The 27,135-nt window shown below is 43.2% G+C and overlaps 1 protein-coding gene across 11 annotated transcripts in view; it reads right to left on the reverse strand.

Annotated features, from left to right (window-relative positions):
* AGK (acylglycerol kinase) overlaps window positions 1-27,135 on the reverse strand; it is a 165,037-nt gene that overhangs the window by 57,534 nt on the left and 80,368 nt on the right. For 8 of the 11 annotated variants that reach the window (XR_010842055.1, XR_010842056.1, XM_067041976.1 and 5 more), the window contains one exon: window positions 21,648-21,765. Coding sequence is in view for 8 of the 11 variants with exons in the window: in XM_067041976.1 (XP_066898077.1) it covers window positions 21,648-21,748 (101 nt within the window). In the remaining 3 variants the exon portion in view is untranslated. Of the gene's footprint in view, window positions 1-21,647; window positions 21,766-22,677; window positions 24,296-25,884; window positions 26,031-27,135 lie in introns of those variants that run through there. The other 3 variants (XR_010842054.1, XM_067041979.1, XM_067041980.1) reach the window with 2 other exon arrangements.

The following is a 27,135-nucleotide window of genomic DNA, read 5'->3' on the forward strand; positions in this document are numbered from 1 at the left end:
AGATGAGGACAATTCAGGGTAAAAATAATTAACGTGTCAGTAACCCCTGATAGTTGACTTGACCCCTCGCACTCATATGCCCTTCTGTACAATGACGAGGTAAAATACTGAGCCTTCGGTAACCGCCAGACCCTAAAATAAAACGAGGTTCCTTGTAGTCACCTGAGCATTGTCACCAGATCCCCCCGGGGCTCGGCTAACCCTCAGTCTAGCTTCCGTACTGCCTGGGGTACCACTTGCAGCCTCAGAGGACTGTCTTCCTGCAACCACTTGCCTCAACGTGTTTTTCCTAGTAGACAGAATGACCTGTGCTTCCACTCTCTTAGCCCACAAAGACAGCCTATGGATTATCCTGTACAAGTATATGCTTCTATAAAAGCCGAGTGACTATCTCTACATCCCTGTCCATTTCCCCCAGCCAGTTCCTCCTCTTCCTACGAGGGACAGGCCTCTGAGGGCGCCAGGCTCCTCTGGGTCATTAGTAGATACCATCTTCCTTACTGAATCAGCCACACTGATGCCTGTGGACCCAGCTGAAAACACAAGACCCCCAAACATATACAAGAATATGGGTAGCCCCTTAGATCATTTTTTTCCTCAATTCTTTTTTGCTAGAAGTAAAATTTTGATGGTTAAACTTGTGATGAAGTATATTATTAAAGATCTCAGCTCTCTTGAGCTTACTAATACTGCTTGATGTACCGGCCTGCTATTCAGTATCAATAGATTTTTTTGATCGTTAATTCCCTGGATTTTACCGTGTCTAATGGAACGTTCATGCTACCAATGCCATCCGTGAGAAAGCCAGAATATGTACCAATTTAGACACTACAAAAGAAATCCTCATTTTAATCACACTTAATTTTTTAAATATCAAAAATGGTATTAACTATGTTGATCACGCTCTCTGAAACAAACTGTATCTGAAAATCAAACGTATCCTCAAAGGAAAAAATATTTCTCGTACTGACGTATTCTGATGGTCTACAGAAAGCTCGAAAAACTATTTCAAAAAAGAATTTCGAAAGCATTTTCTGTAATGGCTGCACTGGTGGAATAGAAAATAACTTAAAATTCACAGAACAACTACTGTGTGACAGACACTATGGCAGTTGTTTTCGTAAACCTTTAATCTCTGCAACAACCTTGCCAAGGCAGGCATTATGTTCTCATCTTACTGATGAGGAAGTCCAGGCTCAGAGAAGCGTGAGAGCTGCGTTTCAAACCCATGCCGACCTAACCCTACAGTAAGTGCCTTAAGGCTCTTTCTTCTTCATTTCAGACAATACTGAATGGGCAATACTCCTTTGGATGTATACATTATAGCACATTTATTAAATTTATCCCATTACTTCCTAGTTTCGTCTAATATAACCCTTAAATTTACATTCATATAATTTGTTTAAAATAAGTTCAGGTGGAATAAAGCCCCCAAAAGTGATTGGTGAAACAAACTTATTTAACACAAAGTGCCAGGTACAGCACCATGAACAAGATTTGGTCCTGACCTGAAGAAGCTTGGGATCCACTGGCAAAGAATAGCTCTTGGTAAATATCAGTGATATAGTAAAAGACATGTTTCTTGATAGATAATATGGCAGGCACTGTGCTAGATGTCTGGGATATACCAGTGAACAAGCCCAACATTCCCCATCCTCATGAAGTTTACGCTTTAGAAGGGAAGAAAGACAATTCGATTGGCAATCATCAAATGATGTGACTTTTATGTGCACCAGAAAGGGGCATATAATAGGGGTATCTAACCTAGTCTGGAAGGAATTAGAGAAGACTTTTTTACAGGGACAGCGAAGTTGAGATCTGGGAGACAAATAAAAAGTAGCCAGGCGAAAACAGGGAGGAGAATGCGGGCGAGGAAAGAGCACGTGAAAAGTCTGCAAGCGCTAGACCACGACCAAGGAAGGAAGGAAACTGAAAGCAGTTCGGGACAGCTGCAGGCCGCAAGCCAGGGAGGAGCCAGGTACAGGCCAGACCACCAAGAGCCTTTCTTAACCTATTTAAGGAATGGGGATTTTATCCTAAGGGCCATAAGAAGACATTAAAGGGTTGTAAGAAGAGACCTGTAGGAGGATCATTCTGGCTGCGGTGTCAAGAGGGCAAGGGTCAAAGGTAAGACTGAACCCAGGGAGCCTTCTTCAGGAACGCAGGTCAGAGATGAGGACTAGAACCTCAGCAGACACTTGGGAGGTAAACTTAAGGGCTGGCTCGTGGGAACCAATGAGAAGGGAGGGGTCGAAGATGGTGCCCACATTTCTGCCTTGACCTTTCAGTGGAAGGCAGTGGAGACACGGAGATGGAAAGCAGGAGGAGGGACAGGTGGAGGAGGGAGGAAGCTGAGCTTAGTTTTGGGTTGGTCGATCTGAGACAGTGATGAGAGAGCAGGTGGAAGGTTCCAGGGGCCAGCTGGAAATACACATCTGGAATTCCAGACAGAGCTCTTGACTGCAGATACACATGGTAATAAGAGGGGTGAGAGGGGCTAGGATCATCTCCATGAGTAGGTGAAAGCAGAAGCAGGAAGAGATACCCTGCACGTTGGGACCCTCCACAGAGAACACCAAATGACTCTCAAGTAAACGGAGACTGCACCTCATCTCAAAACCAAAGGAAAGATGTGGTGGACAAGCGAGGAAGAAGACTGAGCATCCTTTCCCTTATCTCCCATCATGCTCTTGACGTTGCCTCTACTCTTGGCAAACTGCATGCCTTGCTGTTCCTAAAAGACAGAGCAGACTTCACTTTTCCCCTCCAAGGATGTGGTCATTTTGTACCCCCTCCCTTTAAAAAAAAATCGAAGGCCAAACAACACCACCCACACCCTTACCTCACCACACACAAAGCTGCTTGTCATATCTTTCCCCCCTGATTATAACTGTCTTGAAGTCATGGATAATTCGCCCTCTTCTCTTCCATAGCACAGAGCACAGACTCTTGTAGGTAATCTAAGATACTCAATAAATAACTGTTTAAGAAATAAGGGGCAAATGTTTGAACACGAGAGACTCACTCACTGTGCTCAGACAGGCAGACTCTGCTCTGGAGGATAAACTGAAGGTTATTCTTCGAAGGAGTATCTGGCATTCTTGAACCAAGAGATCAGCTGGGGGTGGTTCTTCACTGTCATGACCACCAAAGGGCAAGAGGAGGGCTCATTGTGGGGCAGGACAGGAGAGGAGGGGAAACTTCAAACAGTCACAGGAACTGTACTAGATCAAGAAGACCCAGGGAGGTGTGGGGGTGTGTGTGTGTGAGCACACACACGTGTGTATGTTTGCCAGAGAGGGTAATGGAACTAGAACCCTCTAGAAAGGCTAAGTCAAGAACTCCTTTTGGTACACCAGGAAGCACCATGAGAACTGTCCCAGTGGCTGAGTTTGGTGTCAGAAATTCCAGATTGCTAATGAGTCAAGAATCTGATTGTGAAACAAAGACCCTGTGACCAGGGGGAAAAAAAAAAAAAAAGTACTGTATATAAATTCCAAGGCCATGCTCCTTCCACTACAGCGTGCTGCCTGCTGAGAGAACTGAAGTTTAACACAATTTAAAAGAGGTGCTACAAAATGTAGTCATATCAAAAAGAGTCCCTGAAGGTCTGCTCAGGACTAAGATGCGGGTTCTTTGACAGAAAGAAATGACAAGCTTCTGGATTAGAAAATGAAAAAAATCTGATGTCACCCTAGCTGAGGCTTTAAAAGAATATGAACAATGCCTGCTACCACAGGAAGTGGGGTGCTCTCAATTTATTCTGAGCCATAAATGTTTTATTTATTACTTTAGGACTGCAAAATAAGATAAGTTGTTATTTCCATAACAGCTCTACACGGAGAGAAAAATCACGTGGATCCATCCTATTTCCCAAAAAAGACTTCCCACTATAGTCTAGAGGCAAACTGTACAGCAATTTCCACCATCAGCTTTTCCCTGCATGCATGCAAACACAGTTTTTGCTTTACACAAAACAGATTTCAAGTTTAGATGTTTGTAACAACTACTTCTACTTATCAGAGTGTACTAGAATAATTAATCATTATATTGCAGTGGTGGTACCCACTGGCTGTCACCAGGGATACAGTGGAAACGGAAGCAAAGATGAAAATGAACCTTTGAGAAGCAAGACAGGAAAGCTCTTTCAAACTACAACTACAGGTTCCTCCTCAAGCCCATGCCACCTCCAATTCCCCACCCAAACAGGTAAGGGCTGCTGCAGTGAGCCTCTGTCACTCATGGGAAAATGCTGACTCTCTGCCGAAGAGAAAGGCATATGACAAAGCCGGAAGAAATGCAGCCCCGTAAACAAGAATGCTTAATCTTTGAGGCCTGAAGAATGTTCATTTGGATAGAAGAAAATGGATAGTATGCTGATTAGAAACTCCAAGAGAACAATGAAAACAGTAATGATTTTTTTAAGGTTTTTTTTTTTTTTTTTGAATGATTCTTTAAATTCTACAGTGCTTTACAGTTTTCAAAAGTTTCACACAGGGCTTCCCTGGTGGCGCAGCGGTTGGGAGTCTGCCTGCCGATGCAGGGGACACGGGTTTGTGCCCCGGTCCGGGAGGATCCCACATGCCGCCGAGCGGCTGGGCCCGTGAGCCATGGCCGCTGGGCCTGCGCGTCCGGAGCCTGTGCTCCGCAACGGGAGAGGCCGCGACAGTGAGAGGCCCGCGTACCGCCAAAAAAAAAAAAAAAAATCTAGAGAAAGTAGCTTCTCTGAGGAATGAACTAATCCCTCAACCCCTTTCGTATCTTGTCTCAGTAAAGTCAGTCCTCCCAGCAGGCCTTTGCCAAAATATGTTTCAGCCCATTTAATACGTAAGATGTGTGATTTACCCCAGAGATATCAATTTACCCACTACTTAACCATGGCTTCCTGAACATTTACACTAATTTTCAGGTCTACAATCCCTGTTTTTACTATCTTTATTTATCTATTTGTCAAAGTGTTAAAGCTCTACAGCTTTAAAGGTGTTTTATTTAAAGCTAAATAAAATGCCTTTATCAAAGGCATCCAAACCCAAGTTCCATTTCCTGACAATTAACATTTTTAATGCTGGGCAAGTCCTCAGAAATGATCTAGTCCAATGCTTTTCAACCTCCCCCAACACAAGAGATACACACATACCATACCACACCACACCCACCCCCCACACACACCTTATGTCTTGCCAATCCCTAAACCCCACGTGATTCTGGTACGTTCCCTTAACGAGGGAATCCTCCAACAGTGCCATCTCCTTTGAGCTCCTAAAAAACACCCAATTGATCTAGTCTGAGAAACTTCTGGCCTGGGGATTTGCCCATCGTCAGACAGAAGTTACTCAAAGCCTGAGCAGGAGAACTTAAGCCTTCTCATTCTCAACAGTGGCCTTTTTTCTCACAACCTCTGCTTCTCCTCTGCTCTCTACGGGCATCCCCAAATGGCACAAAAAGCAGTCAATAAGTCTCCATCCACTCTTTAATCACACACGCAGGCATACGCCTCTGCTATGGTCACCTCAATTCACGACTGATAGCTATAATGATTACTTTATCTTCTGCAAGTAGGCTTCGGAAAAAGCCCAACTAAATCTGACCCCACTCTTTATGCATTAATTCAAGAACACTTATTAGCCAGACAAAGATCCAACCTCTGTCCTCAGCGGGAAGGCCCCATCTATAAAAATGGCTAGCAGCTGCACAAAGCTCTAGTTGAACTAGTGCTTATTCTTTCTCACTCTCTGAAATATAGAAATCCAAAGGCTATCTTCCTCCAATCTTACCTGTTCCCAGCCATTTTAGTCTATACATGTAGGCTTAAGTGGAACACGCCAGTACTTCTAAATATTTCAAGTACCTTCGAATTCCTCGGGTTTTCTCCACAAAACTTCTCCTCTCCAATTCAGGATAGGAAATGACTTAATGAAAAATGGCATCCCCTGCGGGCTCCTCTCACATAATAAGTGAATCATTTGGGTCTGTTCTGTAGAACTTGCCATCAGCCAGAGAGATGGAAATGGGTTCTGCCGCTAATTCCCGCATTCCATCGACCAAGAGAAATGGACATGTAGGAAGCCTAAATTGTCTCTCTTTCTCCTCTTAGAACATGAATTTATTCTATTTTCATCCTTTTATTCGAGCCTCAGCTTTCCCTAAAATACCAATTTCTGTTCCGACTCCACCGCCGTACTAATATTCGCAGGAGCCGAGGTCTGAGGACCCTCTCCGGCTAGCTGCTAGGTTACGCTCAGGTGCGGGCTTTGGCTGCCTTTAAAGGGCGTCGTTCTTTGAGATGCTACCACTAGCCACTTTTTCGATGACTCCTACTCCTACCTAATTCTCACAAGCATTCTGACATTCTCTTACGGTTCATTTACTTCTTCCACTTCCTGCTCTTTTTTCCATCCATTCATTTTTACCCGACATGCCAACTTAAACATTCTATGCCACATGCTTTTCTTCACATACTGTAGAACATTAACTTCACTAGGCAACCCAAATACTAGTTCTTTCTGTTCTGTCAACCATTATACATTTGCATATACAATTACAAACAAATACACAACGAGTAACAATTATATACAAGGTCCTTGCACCTATTTGCATAGAAAAAGAAAAGACAGAAAACAAATAACAGAGATTATGACAGGTATTCAGGAAGAGAGAGTCCCTTCCGATCTTCCTCCCACCCAACAATGTGTTCTGTATAAATCACATGCAGAAAGAGGTTATTTACTTTGAGCTCCAAGATTCAGGACAGATCTGGATAACTTCTGACCTATAAACACATAAACTAGTAGCTACTATTGTCGGTATTTCTGCAGTTCCAGGACATGTAATATTTGAGATGTCAGTTACTACCTGAGGAAGGGTTAATTTTAGCAGCAGCTATGATTATTCTCTCTGCAGTGCCTGGAGCAGCTAAAACCACGGATATAAATACCCCTAAAAATTATGTAAAATCTGCAAAACAAAATATAACTTAAATATACCTCTGCCGTTCCATCTCAGTCCAACCCCATCCCACTCTACCTTCCACTAGTAAACATATAGAAAACACACAGAAAGGAAGCAAAATAAACAACACGGTTTTTTTTAAAAAGAAGAAATCTGTTTTCTAAATAATATGACAAAGAGTTAAAAGGAAAGGGAAAATAAACTTCACTGCACTTAAAAAAAAAAAAAAAAAGCTTCCCCTATTCCCTATCAAATCTGGGCTGACAGGCATGTTATTTAATTGCCCATAAATGAACTTCTTTAAATAGCACCTATTAATATTCCAAATTTCAGCATCAGCTTGTGCTCAGAGAGAGAGAGAGAGAAAAGAAACTTGAAACGGCTAAAACGCGAAACAAACTGCTTTCTTCAAATTGCAACAAAATCTGGAATGAGGGAAAGCCATGAGGGCAACAGGCTTGCTACCTTCCGCTGCTGAACCAGCCCCGTCCTGGACCACTGACTGCAACGTCAGAGGCTAATGTGAATGGATGTCCAAGTAAAATAAAACATCTGCTTGGTCAGAAACCGCAGAGATACTGAGAAATAAAGCACAAGGCATTATTGGACCCGTAATCTGTACCAAAAGAAATAGCACAGGTCTAGTCAAGTGTGGCTCCTGCATCATTTCCCCCTGAAATCTGACACATTTACCCCTGGACATCCTGTCAGGGTCTCAAACTCAACACACCTAAAAGGGAATGTAATACCGCCTCCTTAAACCAATTCTCCCTGGCAACCTTCCTCTTTCTGTTATCACCAATTATCCTAGACTTACTTGAAGCTAAAAAATGATTTCTCCTACCCTCCTCTCCTTCAGCCAGACACCCAATCATCTAGTAATAATTACGGCCAGCATTTATCGAGTGGCAACTCTAAGCCGGGCACGTGACATGCACCATTCTCACTGAATTCTTACAGGTAACCTGCTAAACAGACCTCACTGTCCCCAGTCACCAGTAAGGAAAATGAGGCTCAGAGGTTAAGGGAATTAAGTAACTTGACGTGGCCAGTAAGTAGCAAAACCCAGACCAAACAGAAGTGTGTCCGCCCACAGCGCCCACGCTCAGGCATTGTTCACACTGCTACACTGCTTCATAACCGCCCTTTTATTCCGCCCCCCCCCCCACCCCAATGCCACCACTCTGGCTCTGGCCTTTCCTACCTTCTGCGTGAACCACTGAAACGCCCTCCCAGTCTTCGGGCTTTTCTCCCTCCTGCGTCTCTTGCGCAGGGAGACGGATTCAATGTCCTAAACCCCACTTCGCAACATTCTCCTGTCCTTGAGCCTCTTCACTGAGTCTTCACTGCTCACCAAAGACCACAAACTTCCTAGAGTCAAAGCCTTCCCCAATCTGGCTTTCCCCACACTCTACTGAGAAAAACAACTCTAGGGAAGTCAAATTCTTCGCCAATCTCCAAAAATACACTGTGCACTTCTGAATGTCGCCTAAGAAGTGACATTCAAGTCATGAATGTCCCCTAGAACACTGTCCCACCCAGTCTGCAAGGCCCCACTCAAGACATTTTTGTTAGGATGCTTTCTCTAATGAGGAAGGAAAAGTGGAAAGGCAGCACTGTCTCTGATGGAGAGCTTGCTTTGTGCCAAGTCCGGTTCTAAGAGAATCTGCATGACAGCCCGATGAGATGCATCCACCACGATGCCCATTTTACAGACAGAGAACTGAAGCACCTTGTCCAGGGTCGCAGACTGGTAAGTGTAAGTCGACATTCAAATCCATCTAGCTGCCCTCCTCTTCACCATGTGGCCCCAGGGAGCTCTCAGAATCGACTTCTCAACTTTCTAACAGGTGGGTCAGGCTGATCACATCCCAGCCCACTGACCAGGCTTAACATCCCCAAAAGCAAGACAACCAGACACCGCGTACTTCCTGATGTGATACAGTAAGAAATCCACAACAGGGCTATGAAGCTTTCTTGCCAAAAAAACTAACCCTGATTGGAATCACACCTCCAGAGCAGTGGTCCTCAAACTTTACTGGGCGCGCAGACCCCGTGGGGATCCAGTTAAAATGCAGATTCTGACTCAGCAGGTCTGGGTTGGGGTCTAGGATTCTGCATTTGTAATAAGCTCCCAGGAGTGAGCTGTGCTGCTGGACCACGGCTCACACTTTGAACAGCAAAGCTCCAGACGCCAGACATAATCACCAGTGGACAAGACACAGGCGAGACAGAGAAACAAGTTCACTCATGGCCGGAACTAGAATGAAGGGAGTGAGGAACCACTCGCCTCAGGTGCAAAATTTAAGGGAGCACCGGAAGGCGTAGGGATGGAGATAAACATTTTAATACAGTATTTTAAAAAATCAACATGAACGTAAAAGACCCACGATGAACACAATATCAGAGTTTTAAATAAAGGCAGACTCAGTATTACTGATTTTTCTTTTTGCTCAGATTCTGTAGGACCTTAACTATACTTACACCCCTACCCCGCTGGGCAGAAACCGTTCCGAGCAAACAACAAAGGCCTGGAAAACAGGACATGTCTGAGACATGCCCTAACCACGAGCAAACAACTACGGCGGCGGGGGATAAGAATGATTAAGCCAAAGAGTTTAAAGGTCGCCCCAGCCAACCATAACTCATGTGACTCAACCCCCCACCACAAAAACACGAAAATGTAAAGTAGGCATCCGACGGCTAACCAATCAAGGAACTAGAGCCAAGTCCCCACTCCGGTCCGGAACAAACAAACCAATCAGAAAAAAAACCTTTGATATATCCACACTTTGCATAATGAAAAATGAAAGCTATAAAATGTATGTGATTCCGCTTGGGGGGGGTTCCGCTTCGGCCTCTTGCGTGAGGACCAAGGAACCCCGGTGCACCGGCTCCTAATAAACCTCTTGCGTGTTGCAACGACTCTCGACTCTTGGCGGTTCTTGGGCGAGATGGGATCCCTTGGAGACCGTTCAGGTCTAACAATTCCGATATGGCTCTGCCCAGCACTGAACTGTGTTAAGTTAACCGCCAAATCTGGAGGATGAAAAATTCTAAAGGGCAAATGTAGACATGCCTGGTTGCTAAAACAAATAAATACTATGAAAGGAGGAGGGGGTTAGAGTTTACAAGGCTTAAGAACAGACATCAAAATGCAATGTGTGAAACTTGTGTTGATATTGACTTGAACAAAACCATAAAACAGAATTTTGGGCCAACAGGCAAAATATAAACACAGACTGAATATTAGATGACGTGAAGGATTTTTAATTTGGTTAGGTCATGTTAATGGTATTGTGATTTTTAAAAATTCCTTAATTAGTAAAGATATTAAAGTATTTATGGGTAAAATGACATGAGATATATCTGGGATTTGCTTTAAAATATTTCAGGGAAAAAAAAGTAGAAGAGAGAGATGGGATGAGATTAGCAAAATGCTGGTATCTGTTGAAGCTGGGGGACAATAGAGGGGGATTGTTACACTACTAATTTTTATGTTTTAAATTTCCATAATAAAACGATGTTTAAGTAGCCCCCTTTGCCTTAGGCGCCCTAACACTGACTTTGTGCCACTCTAACAGGACACAGCACGGAGTGCCTTATTCATCCACGATAAAAGGAGCTGCTGGGCTTCCCTGGTGGCGCAGTGGTTGAGAATCCGCCTGCCGATGCAGGGGTCGCGGGTTCGTGCCCCGGTCCGGGAAGATCCCACATGCCGCGGAGCGGCTGGGCCCGTGAGCCATGGCCGCTGCACCTGCGCGTCCGGAGCCTGTGCTCCGCAACGGGAGAGGCCACAACAGTGAGAGGCCCGCGTACGGCTAAAAAAAAAAAAAAAAAAAAGGAGCTGCTCTTTCTAATGTGTGCCAGGAACTGTGGTGATCTCATTTAAATGTCACAATAATGTTGTGAGATGCTGTGTGGATGTAGAAGAGCGAAGGTTAGCAAGCTTGAAGAACGTGCCCGAAGTCACACATTAGCAAGTGACAGAGGCAAGGCTTGAACCCAGACCCAACTGACTCAGAAGGAAGCCCGACTGGAAGCACGACGTCGTTCTATCCTCCGTCCTACGCCCTAGGGGGCTGAAGGCCTAAGACAAGCTCAGTTTACAGGTCCTCTCTCTCACGCTACCTAAGACACGGGAGCCATTCTGAGAGGTGACGAGGAGGCCCCGGTTTTGAATCGGGGGCCCTGACACTGACCAGCCGTGTGACCGCGGGCAAATTACTCAGCCTTGCTGCCCCTCAATTTCTTCATCTCTGTAGGGCGAATAAACCATCGCACGAAGTTGTTGGGAAGATAAAATGAGCTGATAAATGTAAAGTGCTCAGAACTGTCTGGCACGTGGCAAGCACTGATTCCGTGTTAGCGATTATCACCATTATTGCCACTAAGTTCTCAATAAAACTGAATGACACTGAACACACCCCTCAGGCCAACTCATAACCCTTTAGTTTTCCTTCTAAGCAACTGTCTGACTGCAGAACTTGAAAGGCGGGCTCCCCCCAATGCTTACAGTATAGTAATCAAGATTAACGTTCCTCTGTTCAGAGGGGAAAAAAACTCCAGTACTAATAAAAACCTAGAGACACAGGGCCCAGGACCGTTGCTATACAGTAAGTCCCGTACATACGAACGGGTTCCGTTCCGAGAGCGCGCTGCTAAGTCCAGTTTCTTCGTGAGTCCAACAACGTTAGCCTAGGTACCCAACTGACACAATCCGCTATATACCACTGCTTTTACACTTCCTTCCGGACATTCTGGGCTTGAAATAAAGATACTATACTACTGTACTCTATACAGTACCGTACAGTAACGTACACAAAAACACAGCCACCTGTAGAGGACGCACGCATGTGACAATATACGCCAGACTCGTGAACCCACTTAAATGATGGAACACGCGAACGCTTGTTCGCATCTTTGAAAGTTCGCAACTTGAAGGTTCACACGTAGGGGACTTACTATAGTATCACAATTGCTTTGCAAGTTTCACGCTAAGGGAGGTATAGTGTTTGTGGGATTTAAAATTCTCTGAGAAGGAGCCAGGAATTCTGGCTGAGAGGCTAGATGCTCCACAGCTAAGTAAACAGGAGGGAGTCCTGGGTCACAGGCTAAGGTGGGTGTTAGAAGTAGTGCCAGAAGCACTGAGCCAAAGGATGAAGCTGAGGACCAGGAGCCAGAAGTAAGCAGGAGCAGAGCTGTGGTCAACTGCTGAGACTCGAGGATGAGTTGAGAAGCTGTGGAAGGGCTCACCAGCCAAAATCACAAGGAGAGAGGCCGGAGCCAGGATGGGCAAGGACAAGGCCCTCGACGATGAAAGGAACAATCTGAGCTCAAATGAGACAGACAACGGTTCCGACAGGCTTGCAGCTTTTAACTACTGAGGCCCTGCCTCTTTTGTGGTTATGTTCTGTCACGCTTGAAATTACACTTTCCCAAGCTGTCTTGTTACCCATGAAAGGTGAAATAAACAAAAGGCTGAGATCTCATTACACCATCTGGCAGATCCTCGTCTTCCTTCCCCACTGGCTGTCTCTCGAATCACTCACTGCCCAGTTACCAGCAGTAATTCGTTTTAACTCCCAAAGTAACTGAGTATATATTATATCAAATTAATTCATAATTACTAGCATGTGTTGAACCCTGATATCAATCAAGCACTATGCTGAGAGCTTTCCAGTTATCTTAATGCTTCAATGGTCCAGTGAGGAACTGTTATTATCCCCACTTTACAGATGAACCTGAGGCTTACAGCGCCCAAGGTCATACTGTTAGAAGTGCCTCCTTTCTTATGTTACTCTCTATTAGCAAGCTCCTTGCTACTGAAAGGGCTCCAAATGAGAGAAAGACCATTGCGGGTAACTGCTGACATGATGAACTGAACAACCTGAAACTCGATCTCTCCCAGGGAACCCCCAAAAGCTTGGGAAGAGCAGTCGAAGAGGAATGAGCAATACTTAAGCTCTCTTTGCTTTCGGTCATTTCCTCCTCCTTCAGTTGCTCTTACCAGAGTCCTGAGAGCAGCCCCTGCGGCTCCTGTCAACTACTGCAACCTGCTGCGGGGGAAGTGATGCAGAGCAAAACATCACAGGTTCTTTTCCTTGAAACTGAGGGGGAGAAAAAAAGGAGAGGAATTCCCATAGGAGAAGAAAACTTATAAATACAGCAACATGCAATGATGCCTGCCGATAAATAATACCGGTGCCAAAAGACAAGTTAAAGACAGCAGCCAAAAGTGGGACAGATAAAAATAAACAACATATGCAATTTCTTCCAAAGCTGTTGCAGAAAAAGCCTTGTTTCCTTAAAGGCAAACTAAAATTTACTCGATCAAACCATGGTCGTCATTAAAATCAACACTGAAATACAGCCAGTTATTGTTACTGGCATGTGAATCCTGTATCAGGAGACACGATTTTCCTTTCAAAGGAAAGAAAAAGTCAAATACATATAATACAATAATTTGCTTGCTTTTTAAAATTAGAAATATAGAATATTATGTTCACTATTATGTTCTTGTTAGAAATCAAGAACAAGGAACTTCAAATTCTATAAGTGTAAAATAATAATGATTTTATGCTTATCTCCTAGGATACTACCCAGCAAAAAAAAAAAAAAAAGGAATGAACTACAGATAAATAAAACAATATGGACAAATCTCAAAGCCATTATGCTAGAGAAAGAAGGCTTACAAAAAACAATACAGGTTACATTATATGATTCCATGTATATAAAGTTCTAGAAGTGGAAAAGGAGGGGCTTCCCTGGTGGCGCAGTGGTTGAGAGTCCGCCTGCCGATGCAGGGGACGCAGGTTCGTGCCCCGGTCCGGGAAGATCCCACATGCCGCGGAGCGGCCGGGCCCGTGAGCCATGGCCGCTGAGCCTGCGCGTCCGGAGCCTGTGCTCCGCAACGGGAGAGGCCACAACGGTGAGAGGCCCGCGTACCGCAAAAAAAAAAAAAAAGTAGAAGTGGAAAAGAGTCTATGGTGGGGAAAAAAACAGAACAATGGTTGCCTCAGGGATTGACTGTGAAGGGACATGAGGAAAACGTCTGGAGGGGTGGCAGCACTCTCTATCTTGCTAGGAGTCTGGGTTACACAGATGTATGCATCTGACAAAACACAGTGAAAGCAAGCTTAAGATTTGTATATTTTGTTGCATGTAAATTTCATAGTAAGGGAATAAACACTATAAGCAAATACTGAGCTCTAATTACTGATATGTATGGTCAAGTATTCAGGTGGAAGTACACTGATGTCGACAAATTATTAATACTTGGAAATGCATCTACAATACCGTGGAGAAAATGTAGGAAGTCTGCCTAACCAAGACTGGAGGGGACAGGGAAGAAGTAACATTTGAGACCTGGAGAAATGGTAGTTGGCTGGGGAAGAAGAGAAGGGAAAAGAGTTTCAGGAGGGAACATGTATGAAGGCCCTCTAAGGAATCCTGAAACAGAAAGGACATGCCACTTTGGAAGACCTGAAAGTTCTATATGCCAAAGTGTAGAGTGTGGCAGGGCTAGAGCTGTCTACAGATGGGGCCAAGTCATGTAGAGTTGGTAAGAATTTTGGATTTGAGTCTAAAAGCAATAGCAATTTGCATTTTTAAAAGACTGCTCTGGGGCTCCCCTGGTGGCGCACTGGTTGAGAGTCCGCCTGCCGATGCAGGGGACGCGGGTTCGTGCCCTGGTCCGGGAAGATCCCACGTGCCGTGGAGCGGCTGGGCCCGTGAGCCATGGCCGCTGACCCTACGCGTCCGGACCCTGTGGTGCTCCGCAAAGGGAGAGGCCACAGCAGTGAGAAGCCCGCGTACTGCAAAAAAAAATTTTAAATAAATAAAAGACTGCTCTGGTAGTGCTGTGCAAAATAGATTAGAAACAGGCAAGAGTAGATACAAGGAGAATAGTCAGAAAGCATTTAGTAAGAATCCAGGCCAGAGATGATGGTAGCATGCACAAAGGCAGCAAAGGTGAGGAAGAACCACAGAAATCGAACAAAGTAAGTGATATAAAAGAAGTGAAATCACTTAGAATGCATAACCTGAATGTGGGAAATAAGGATGAAGGACGAATGGAGGATGACATTCAAATTTTTAGCTTTTTGGGAAACTGGATGGTGAGTGGTACTAATCACTGAGAAGGAACAGGTTTAACAGGAAAGCTTTTGATTTTATGTTTAGTCTGTAGAGTTTGAGGCACCTGGGAAGCAACCAAGGAGACAAGTTAAGTAAGCAGCTGAATGCACATATAGGTCTGGAGCTCAGAAGAGGTCTCTATGGAAATACAAACCTGCGGTCTGTCTACCTACAGCTGACAATAAAGCCATTGCAAGCAGATGAGATCATACAGGGAGAGGGTATAAAGTGAGCAGAGGGCCGAGGGGAGAGTCCCCGAGAACTACTTCTGTAACCCCTGAGTAGAAGGGAGAAGTAAAAGGTGAGAAGGAATGGCCAGAGGAGTAGGAGGGAAAACAGATACCTGGCAGTCAGAAGCCAAGGAAAAAAAAGCGTTTCAAGGAGAGTCAACTGTGTCTAAAGCTGAGCAGTCAAAAAGGATGAGTAATAAAACTGGTGCGACTAATTCAAATGAAGACCACACAGGATGTAGAATAAGTAGGAGGTAGGGAAGCAGAGAGAACCTATTCAAAAAGTTTAACTTAAAATAGGAGGAGGAAATGAGAGAGCGAAAACACCAGGGAGGACATATGAAAAACTGTGTTGAATTGTGTGATGTGTTGAATCAAGGAATCTAGGACAGGAAGAAAGTGAAGAAGGCAGGGATGAGTGATAGATTGGGAAGAAAATGGAGGGCCCAAGGGACAAGAAGTCTTGATAACACTGAAAAAGAGGAGTAAAGGAAAAAAACTGGAATAATAGAAGGCTGAAATGAGAGATTCAGATGCTTAAGTTCCATTTTCAAAAGTGGAACAAGGACAAGTGATGACAGGTTTAGCATTCAACCAGTGAGAATGGGGAGAGTTGAAAGAGGGCAAAGTATTAAAGTCCCAGGAATAGATTAAGTCAGGGAGAGGAAAGAGGAGGTGTTGTTAGGTGGGTTCTTCACATAAACACTCAAGGCATTCAGAAAGATAACAAGATAACAATGCCCTTTTCTCTTAAAGAGAAAAGGACAATGATAAGCCAGGCACCAAAGCCTAAGTCTAATGTAGATGAGATCCCAGAAAGCTGGGTGGTTTATGGTTTTATAATATAGCCAGATATTATGAGCCTAAAAAGAGAAAAGATTTTTATAAGAAGATGAAAGAGTAATGTTTGGAATAGGTACCAAGGAGCTAGGAGAATGGCAACCCCACCTCACAACCCATTTGAAGAGGAGGGCAGCATCTATTCAAGAGAGCTGCAGGGTAAGAATTTTGCACGGAAAAAACTAAATTACTATCATAAAAAATAATGTGAGGACTGTTATGTGAAAAGTTTGGAATTTTTTTTTTTAAAGGACAATAGAAAGAAACTACCTCAACATAAAAAAAGACATATATGAAAAGCCCACAGTTGGGCTTCCCTGGTGGCGCAGTGGTTGAGAATCCGCCTGCCGATGCAGGGGACACGGGTTCGTGTCCCAGTCCAGGAAGATCCCACATGCCGCGGAGCGGCTGGGCCCATGAGCCATGGCCACTGAGCCTGTGCTCCGCAACGGAAGGGGCCACAGCAGTGAGAGGCCCGTGTACCAAAAAAAAAAAAAAAAAAAAAAAAAAAGCCCACAGCTGACATCATATTCAACAGAGAAGAATGAAAGCTTTTCCTTAAAGATCAGGAACAAGGGAAGGATGCCCACTCTTGCCACTTCTATTAAACATAGTACTGGAATTCTTAGCCAGAGCAATTAGGCAAGAAAAAGAAATAAAATGCATCCAAATTGGAAAGGAAGAAGTAAAATTGTGTGCAGATGATATGATCTTATATGTAGAAAACACTAAAGAGTCCACACAAATAAACTATTAGAATAAACAAATTCAGCAAAGTTGCAAATGTTTGCAAAGTTTACAAAATTAAAACACAAAAATCAGTTGTGTTTTTATACACTAACAGTGAACAATTCAGAAAGGAAGTTAAAAAAAAATCCTATTTAGGAACAGGATAAAAAGCCCAGAGATAAACCCACGCACCTATGGTCAACTAATCTATGACAAAGGAGGCAAGGATACACAATGGAGAAAAGACAGTCTCTTCAATAAGTGGTGCTGGGACAACTGGACAGCTACATGTAGAAGAATGAAATTAGAACACTCCCTAACACCATACACAAAAATAAACTCAAAGTGGATTAAAGACCTAAACATAAGACCATAAGACTGGACACTATAACACTCTTAGAGGAAAACATAGAAAGAACACTCTTTGACATAAATCACAGCAAGATCTTTTTTGATACACCTCCTAGAGTAATGGAAATAAAAACAAAAATAAACAAATGGGACCTAATGAAACTTAAAAGTTTTGCACAGCAAAGGAAACTATAAGCAAGACGAAAAGACAACCCTCAGAATGGGAGAAAATATTTGCAAACGAATCAATGGACAAAGGATTAATCTTCAATATATATAAACAGTTCATGCAGCTCTATGTCATGAAAAAACAACCCAATTAAAAAATGGGCAGAACACCTAAATAGACATTTCTCCAAAGAAGATATACAGATTGCCAACAAACACATGAAAAGATGCTCAACATCACTAATCATTAGAGAAATGCAAATCAAATCCACAATGAGGTATCACCTCACACCAGTCAGAATGGCCATCGTCAAAAAATATACAAACAACAAATGCTGGAGAGGGTGTGGAGAAAAGGGAACCCTCTTGCACTGTTGGTGGGAATGTAAATTGAAACAGCCACTACAGAGAACAGTATGGAGGTTCCTTTAAAAACTATAAATAGAATTACCATATGACCCAGCAATCCCACTACTGGGCATATACCCAGAGAAAACCATAATTCAAAAAGACACAGGCACCCCAATGTTCACTGCAGCACTATTTACAATAGCCAGGTCCTGGAAGCAACCTAAATGCCCATCGACAGACGAATGGATAAAGAAGATGTGGTACATATATACAATGGCATATTACTCAGCCATAAAAAGGAATAAAATTGGGTCATTTGTAGAGATGTGGATGGACCTAGAGACTGTCATACAGAGTGAAGTAAGTCAGAATGAGAAAAACAAATATCGTATATTAATGCATATATGTGGAATCTAGAAAAACGGTGCAGATGAACTGGTTTGCAAGCCAGAAATAGAGACACAGATGTAGAGAACAAATGTATGGACACCAAGGGGGGAAAGCGGGGGCAGAGGTGGTGGTGGTGGGATGAATTGAGAGATTGGGATTGACATGTATACACTGATGTGTATGAAATAGATAAACAATAAGAACCTGCTGTATAAAAAATAAAATAAAATTCAAGAAAAAGGGGAAAAAATTTTTTTAATCCCATTTACAATAGCACTGAAAAGAATAAAATATTTAGGAATAAATATTTTAACCAAGGAGGTGAAAGACTTGTATAGTAAAAATGATAAAACACTGCTGAATGAAATTAAAGAAGACACAAATGAATGGAAAGACATCCCATGCTCTTGGATTCGAAGGCTTAATATTGTTAAAATGTCCATACTACCCAAAATGAGCTACAATTTCAGTGTAATCCCTATCAAAATTCTAGTGGCATTTTTGAAAAAATAGAAAAAACCATCCTAAAATGCATATGGAATCTCAAAGGGCCCTGAATAGCCAAAAGAATCCTGAAAAAGAACAAAGTTAGAGGCCTATCACTAATTTCAAAACTACAGTAATTAAAACAATATGATACTGGCATAAAGACAAACATATAGATCAGTGGAACAAACAGAGAGCCCAGAAATAAATTCTCACATATATGATCAAATGATGTTTGACAAGGGCACCTAGAAGACACACTGGGGAAGGAACTCGAAATGGATTAAAGACCTAAACCTAAGACCTAAAACTATAAAACTCCTAGGAAAAAAACATAGCGGGGAAGCTTTTTGACATTAGATTTGGCAATGATTTCTTAGATGTGACACCAAAAGCAAAAATAGACAAATGGAATTACATCAAGCTTAAAAACTTCTGTGCATCAAAGGACAATCAACAGAGAGGAAAAGGCAATCTATGGAGTAGAAGAAAATATTTGCAAATCATGTATCTCATAAAAGGTTAAAGAACTCCTACAACTCAACAAATAACCTGATTCTTTTTAATGGGCAAAAAACTTGAACAGACATTTCTCCAAATAAGATAAACAAATGGCCAGCAAACATATGAATAAATGCTCAGTATCATTAATCATTAAGAGAAATGCAAACGAAAACCACAAAATGCCATATCACACGCATTAGGATGGCCAGTATCAAAAAAAACAGAAAATAACAAGTGTTGATAAGGATGTGGAGAAATTGGGATTGTAAAATGGTGCAGCCGCTATGGAAAACAGTATGGAGTTTCCTCAAAAATTTTAAAATAGAAATACCATCTGATCCAGCAATCCCACTTCTGGGTATATACCCAAAAGAATTAAAAGCAGGATGTTACAGCCATATCTGCACACCCAAGTTCAATGTAGCATTATTCTCAATATCCAAGAGGTGGAAGCAACCCAAATGTCCATCAACATATAAACAGATAAAGAAATGTGGTATACACATACAATGGAATATTATTCAGCCTTAAAAAAGGAAGGAAATCCTGCCATATGCTACAACATCAACGAACCATAAGGACATTATGCTAAGTGAAATAAGCCAGTCACAAAAGACAAATACTACATGATTCCACTCATATGAAGTATCTAAAGCAGTCAAACTCACAGAAACAGAAAATAGAATGGTGGTTGCCAGGAGCTGGAAGGAGGAGGAAATGGGGAGCTGTATTCGGTGGGGATAAAGTTTCCATTTTGCAAGATGAAAAAGTTCTAGAGATATGCTGTACAGCAATATGAATATATTTAACACCACTGAGTGTACACTTAAAAATGGTCAAGGTGGTAAATTTTCTGTTAGTGTTTTTTACCACAATTTTTTAAAAGGGGGAGGGAGGGGTGCTAAATAGCACCAGAGCATGTGGAGAGAAATCTGAGAAAAGGAAGCTATGCGGGACAATGGAGGGTTGCATTCTGAGCAGTAACCTTGAATGTCAAGGGTAGAGACAGAGCAAAATGATGCCTCCAGCCCTCGTGCTACACTTCTAGCTCAAGCTATTTCAGATCCAACTGAGAATGAGGCCTCTTGACGTGCCACAGGCTTAATGGGCCTTTTTTAAAGTCTCAAGACTACGCTGGCGAGAAATTATTATGGTACCCAAAAGACATCCTGAACAGGGGACACGGTTACTTCCTCACATCTTCCCCCAGCAGTAGCAATGGCAATAATCCTCAGCAGTGGGAGGTTCTCCTGCCTTGAGCCAGCTGTGGCCTGGACTGGGTGCTCCTGAATAGGAAATCCTAGTTCCTACCTTGGCAGGAGGTATAAGGAGCCTTTCCTTGAGGGCTCAAATGTTACGGCTCAGATTTGCCGTAAAATGTTACGGAACGACCCGAACGAACTTTTTGGCCAGCCCAGTAGTTCGAGAAGGGAGGAAGAGCCAAACATTACATGCTCCACACACAATTTGTTCAAACACTTCCTCTGCCCTTCTCTTTTTTATATATTAAAGTTTTAAGACTCTTAGGTCTGTTCTTTATACGCTAGCTAATGGAATTCAAGTGTTTAGCCTTGAGAATACTTAGAAAGAAAAGGGGGGAACGTTCCATCTTCTCCACACCTGCAAAAAGTAGACACCATGCGCATCATAAATTATCTCTGATAGCGGTGAATTGAGAATGTTCACAGAAGTACCAGTGTGACTCTCCTTTCCAACGCGGAGACTTCCGTTATAAAGCCTGTTCAGTTTTCTGTTTAACAAAGCAGTTATTTAAGACACCTGGATGTCAGAGAATGTTGCTATATATTTAAGACGTAGCGCTGAATCCCCAAAAGACTGCAATTTGATCGGCTCTCTTAGTAATTTGTATAATTTTTATATAAAAACTGTTTATTTAAATCTTATTACCATGTTAATCCAGAAGAGAAGCTCTGGCACTTTCTTCTCCCCACAGACCTGAAAGGCTAATAAAACCCTTGACTCCCTGGAATTCCTTACTACTCAAACAAAAGGTTTGAAAGTCTAAGTCTCATTTAAACGAACTAATGGGTTCATTAGTTTTGTTGTTGCTAATGGGTTAGATGAGGAAAATCACAGGGGTTGCAGGTAGCAGACTCAGTGTCTAGCAATGAGCACTATTAGAGATCAAGAGACCATAGCGGGAAACGGAAGGACCACCCAAGGACACGTGTGAGTTCCAACCCTCTACTATCACTAGGGAAGTCCGTTGTCTCTCTCTAGGCGGCCCTCAATTTCTCCCGATTCTGATCTCGCTGCAGTAATCTGTGGCCACCGAAGTACGAGTGTTGATAGCTCGGTACAGTTTCCATCTTTCAGAACTGGCTACAACAAGAAGCCTTTGTCTCTGAGGTTTTAACATCTGCTTTCCTTTTACACCACACTGTTTTACAGAGACAAGCACAGCTAAACAAGGTTTTAACCGTAGGCCCTTCTGGACTGCTTTGTCGTTGCATGTGAAGGCGCGGGGGATGGGGGCTGGCAGATATTTACCAGTGTTTTCCATAGAGCCAGTGGCCTCCCCACGTCAGCAGGCAGATCCCAGCTGTAGTTTTCTTCCAATGATTTCGAAGTGTTTTAAAGAACACAGTCATCTTCTCTTAGGGATTTGCTAGATTAGTAGAGGCAGAAAAGAAACATATAATTGTCCAAGGGAATCGGGCAGAGTCCCTATGACTGTCTTTGGTTCTTTCATCCTCTCCATATGTTTTCCTTCCTCCCTCCTTTTCCTTCCTAGTTACATCGTCTTCATCTTCTCACCCACCCACCTACCCTTTCTTTCCTTTCTTTTCTTTTCTTTCTTTCTTTCTTCCTTCACTTCTTTACACCTAAACTACACTTTTTTCTTCTCTCATCACTTTTTCTTAGAAGGAAGGGGGAGAGGAGCAGGAAGAGAAGAAGGGAATTCTAGGTGTCCTGTCTTTGCTTTCTTCTTACAATCATTATACCTCTCTTTAAGAGTATCTGCTTATCTGGGAATTCCCTGGCCGTCCAGTGGTTAGGACTGGGCACTCTCATTGCCAGGGTCTGGGTTCGATCCTTGGTCGGGGAACTAAGATCCCGCAAGCCGTGTGGCACGGCCAGAAAAAAAAAAGGAAAAATTTAAAAAAGAGTGTCTGCTTATCCATTATATATAAAGTGTATATCATCAAATTAGTAATCAAATTAGCAATGTAAAGGGATTATTGAAAATAGGAGAAAACACCAGGCCCTCAATAGAACATTCACAGAAAACTCAATGAAGAGGAAATGCACATAGCTCTGTAAAAATGCTCAACTTCCTGAGTAATCAAAGACATGCAAATTACAAAGAACTATGACTATTCACCTATAAAATTACCAAAACTTTTCAATGATTATACTCACTGATGACAAAATGAGATAGACACACACTCCTATACGGAAGGTAAACTAGCATAACTTTACTCAAAAACAAAGTGACCATATAAACCTATTCTGTTTCTTTTCATCACAGCACTTATCCTGTGATGATCCTAATGTGCTAGTTTGTTTATTAACTTACCCCACTGGAATGTAAACTCCGTGAGAGTAAAGATTTTGACTGTTCTGGTCACTGCAGCATCCCTGTGTCTAACATAAAACCTGGCACATAATAGCTATTCGGTAAATAACTGTTGAATGTGATGGGGTTCAAGACATGCTACCCCAAAATACGGCACCCTGGCAGAGTGGCTACTTTAAGCGGAAGGAGTTCGGGGAAACGGCAGGAGCAGGAAGGTCACCCTGACCACCTCCCCACCTTGCCCTTCTTCCCTGAAACAGATCATAAAACCCTCCGGTGAGAGGTGCCTGCCCTATGCCCAGCAGGAAGGATCGATTTGTCTCCAAAGAAAAAGGGATGCCAGGAAGAATCCTAACACTCAGGCCTTGCTAAGTTTCCCATTTGCTATAATTACCTCATACCCTTTACCCTATCATGCTTCTCCACGACTGTCTAAAATAAAATACTCGGGCCTGTTTCCTTGGGTCTTCACTTCTTTATGAAGGCTCTCGTATCATGTAAACTTATATTGAGTAAACTTGTATGCTTTCCTCCTGTTGGTCAGTCTTTGTCAGTTTAATTTCCAGACCTAGCTAGGGACCCTTTGAAGGTTAAGGAACACTTTTCCCCAACTACATTACATTTTTTTTCACTAAGAATTTTTGCTGATGTGGAAAAAACTAAAAATATAATGTAAAGTAAAATTAGCAGGATTAAAAAGCCTTATGTAATTGCTATTTACCAAGTATGTTCAAACATGAATATAAGTGAAAAAAACTACCAGTAGAAATAAACACACAGAAATTTTAAGTAATTCCCTCTTGGTTGTGAGAAAATGGGTGACATTTATTTTACATCTTAAATTGCAATGTATTTTCTAAGTTTTCTAAAAATAAATATAAATTATTTTCTAAACAGATACAGAAAATTTTTATAACTTTGTGTGCATGAGGTAAACAGACCAAGAAAAAAAAAATCTTCAGCTTTTGATGAAGATTCTAGCTCTTTTATTACTCCCTTTAACCACAAAGACTCTCTTCTTGACCTAACTTTAATCAGGCTCCTCTGAGCTCTGCTGGACAAGGCCCTACCTTGGGCTTCCCTCTCCGCCCTTGTAGAATCCAGTTTGAGCAAGAATCCCACTTAGTTTAGTGAAAATCCCCCACCTCCACCGTTGGTATCTGACCACCCTGGATATCTTGTCACCCTGGTCTGCCTTCAGCAAGAACTCTACTGAGTCAGCCTAGCAAGAATTCCCCTTAACCCTGATGTTCCCTCTTAGTAATTTTCCATCCCATGATGCCCACCCTGCCCCTTGGCTATAAACCCCCATTTGTCCTCGTTGGAGTCAGAGTTGGGTCCAACCTCCTTCCCCCACTCCAAGACCACCACTGCAGTGGTCTCTACATCCACCCAGATGCCTCTCCCTACCCTTGAGTAAAGTCTGCCTTACCATTCTTTAACAAGTGTCACTACATACTTTTTTCCTTAACACTACCATTGGTTAAAATTCCTCTCAAGGCCAGACACATCCTTACCACCAGCAACAATGAAGCCAGTGCCAGAGAGCCCACCTTCCTGTGAATCAGAGCCACAGTCCAGGATGGTACATCAAGGAACCCAGAGACACACGTGATAACTAGATGCCCCTCCATCACACCCTAAAGCACTCGTTCATTCAGCGTGCTAGACTCTGCTGGGTGCTAGGCAGAGAAGCACAAGTCTCTATTCTCAAGTGCTGGCAACTGTTAAACCCACAAGTGCAAAACAATTACACAAGTTATGATTGTAATACTGTGGGAAGGATGTTGAGGGCTAAGTCATGGCTCTCCCAGAAGCCACAAGAATGACCCAATGTAGACTGGAGGTGACATGGTGGTCCATGGTTGGGGGAAGTCTTCCCAGAAGGCGTGACATTTACCCTGGGTCTCGGAGAATGAGGAGTACCAAATGAGAAGCTAAAGAGACGAATGTGCATAAAGGCATAAATGATAGCATGGTATGTTTAGGGAAACACAGGTCGGCAGTCAGGTATAAAGAGCAGGGTAAATATGGAAGGTGAGCACAAGGCCTCTCAAACTCTAGTGTAAAACTTGTTAAAATGCAGATGCTTGGGCGTCACCCCCTGAGATTCTGACTTGTTCTGCTTGGGCTGTTAGTGAAACCGAGCAGGACCCTGTGGGGCTCCTGGGCACGAAAGCCTTTCTGTGCCTCCCATTTCTAGACTTTCCAAGTTCCAAAGGGCACGTTCAAACAGTTGCTCATCAGGGAAGGTAAGGGATACATAGACAAGGGAGGAGCAGTCAAAAAACATTGGTGCAGCCGTGGGGCAGGGTCCTGGTTCCACCTCAAGGGACACACATAACAATATCTTTGTGCTCTTCTGCAGAACTAAAACCCCCAACTAATGGAAGATGTTAACTACTTGATGAAGCAATCTTCATTTCAGAGAGGTCACAGTTTAATAACCTCGAGAATCACAGAAGCTCATCAGAAGGCCACCTGAGGCCAGATTAGATTAAAGGAACACAGGCCCTGCACACACCCTGATCCTTATAAGCAACCCTGCCCTTGAACCATTACTATAAAACTCCTCACCAAATCCCTCTGGGTTGGGACACACAGTTTTTGAGGGCATGAGCCTGCTTTGACCCCCTCTGCCTGGCAAAGCAATAAAGCTATTCTTTTCTACTCCACCCAAAACTCTGTCTCCAAGATTCAATTTGGCACCAGTGCACAGAGGCTGAGTTTTGGGCATTACCATCTTCATTATTAATGAGTACTCCCATGCTTCTAGTGGAGGTCAACACCACACTTTGAGAAATAGTAGTCTGGAGATAAAGGATGGGGGAGGTCGGGGAGGTTCAGACAAGATCAGGAAGGACCTTGACTCCACCCTAAAGACTCTGGATGTTACACTGAAAATGATGAAAAACCTTGAAGGATTTAAGCAAGTGAGTGACAGGATCACATTTGGACTGTAGAAAGATCACTTTGTAGCAGAATGGAAAATGGGCTGGAAGAAGCTGAGCTAAAAGCTACAGAGAGCCAGTAGCAAGTTACTACCACAATCTCTAGGCACATAAATGAAGGAAGGAGCAAAGGAGACAGAGAAAGGATAGATGTGGCAGATCTTTAGAAAACAGAATCTAGCAGCCATTGGTGATCAACTGATTGTAGGAGGTGAGAGAAGAGGAACCAAGCCAGTTTTGTACTTGGGCAACTTACTGAATGGTGATTTCAATCATTAGAGTTGGATTGTGGGTTCAAGAAGAAAAGTGTTGGAGATATTGAGCTTGAGATGCCTGTGGGGCATCCAATGGAAATGATCAATGGATGTCTGGACTTAGCAGTTTGAAGCCAGGAGAAATTGTCTGGATGGAAGATATAGATTTGGGACTCATCAGTGTGAAGGAGATAAAGTTGGAGTACAGGTAAAATATCCAAGGCAAGGACAGAAGTTAGAGATCTAAGAGTCTATTTTAAGGCCACCCATGACCCACTGGAACTCCCTTCCTGACACAAATGAATGTCTCTGCGTATTACAAAACTACTGTGGAAACATGCAGGCAACTTAGTGTAGTGGAAAGGGCACTGGTCCAAGGGTCTTGAGGCCTAGATTCTAGTCCTACCTTTGTTACTTACTGGCAGTGAGAGTCTGGGTAAATCATTTAACCTGTCTCTATATTCTCATTAGTAAAATGAGGATACACCTGCTCTGATTAACTCATTTGGCTGCGAAGATCACATCTGATGGGGCTGTGAATGCACTTTCCTCCTTAGTAAAATCAGGATACACCTGCTCTGCTTAACTCATTTGGCTGTAAAGTTCACATCTGTGAGGGGTATGGATGCACCTTGTAAATTTTTCAGGATTTAAGTCATCATCAAATATGTAATATATTAGCTAGCAGAGTATATGCCTTCTAAGTACCCAACAGAACTCTTATTCCCGAATCTCAGTAAAAACTTAAATTTTTACTGAAAAAATAAAATTTGGCACATAATAGCCATTCGATAAATAACTGTTGCTTGTCTCATCCGAAATGCATGGGTTTGGGTTTTTTTTCCCCAAGGACTCCCCAATTCTGATTGTATTCGACCCTCCTCACCATGAGGCGGGGCTTTTCTCACTAGACTTGGGACCCCACAATGGGCAGGTTCTGTCTGTGCATCTCTAGCAAACAGAACCTAGTAAAGCACCTGGAATGAACGAACCAATCCATCAAGTGATCAGAAGCCATTCGCCCCATTTTGCAAATGAGTTCGCTGAATCGCTCCCCCCCCGCCCCTAGAGAAGTGGGTAAGGGTCACGCAAGTTCAAGGCAGCTCTGGGACTAGACCCCAGGCCACCAGCCTCCCGCAGCGGCAACAGGAACCCCGCCATCCGCAGGGAGCCCTCCCCGCGCGGTTCCGTCCGGCCCTCGCTCCTACCCTCCGCCCGCACCCGGGTCGCGACGCCCACCCCAAGCCCCGGGG

The sequence above is a fragment of the Kogia breviceps genome, chromosome 9, assembly GCF_026419965.1.
Source record: "Kogia breviceps isolate mKogBre1 chromosome 9, mKogBre1 haplotype 1, whole genome shotgun sequence".
NCBI lineage: Eukaryota > Metazoa > Chordata > Mammalia > Artiodactyla > Physeteridae > Kogia > Kogia breviceps.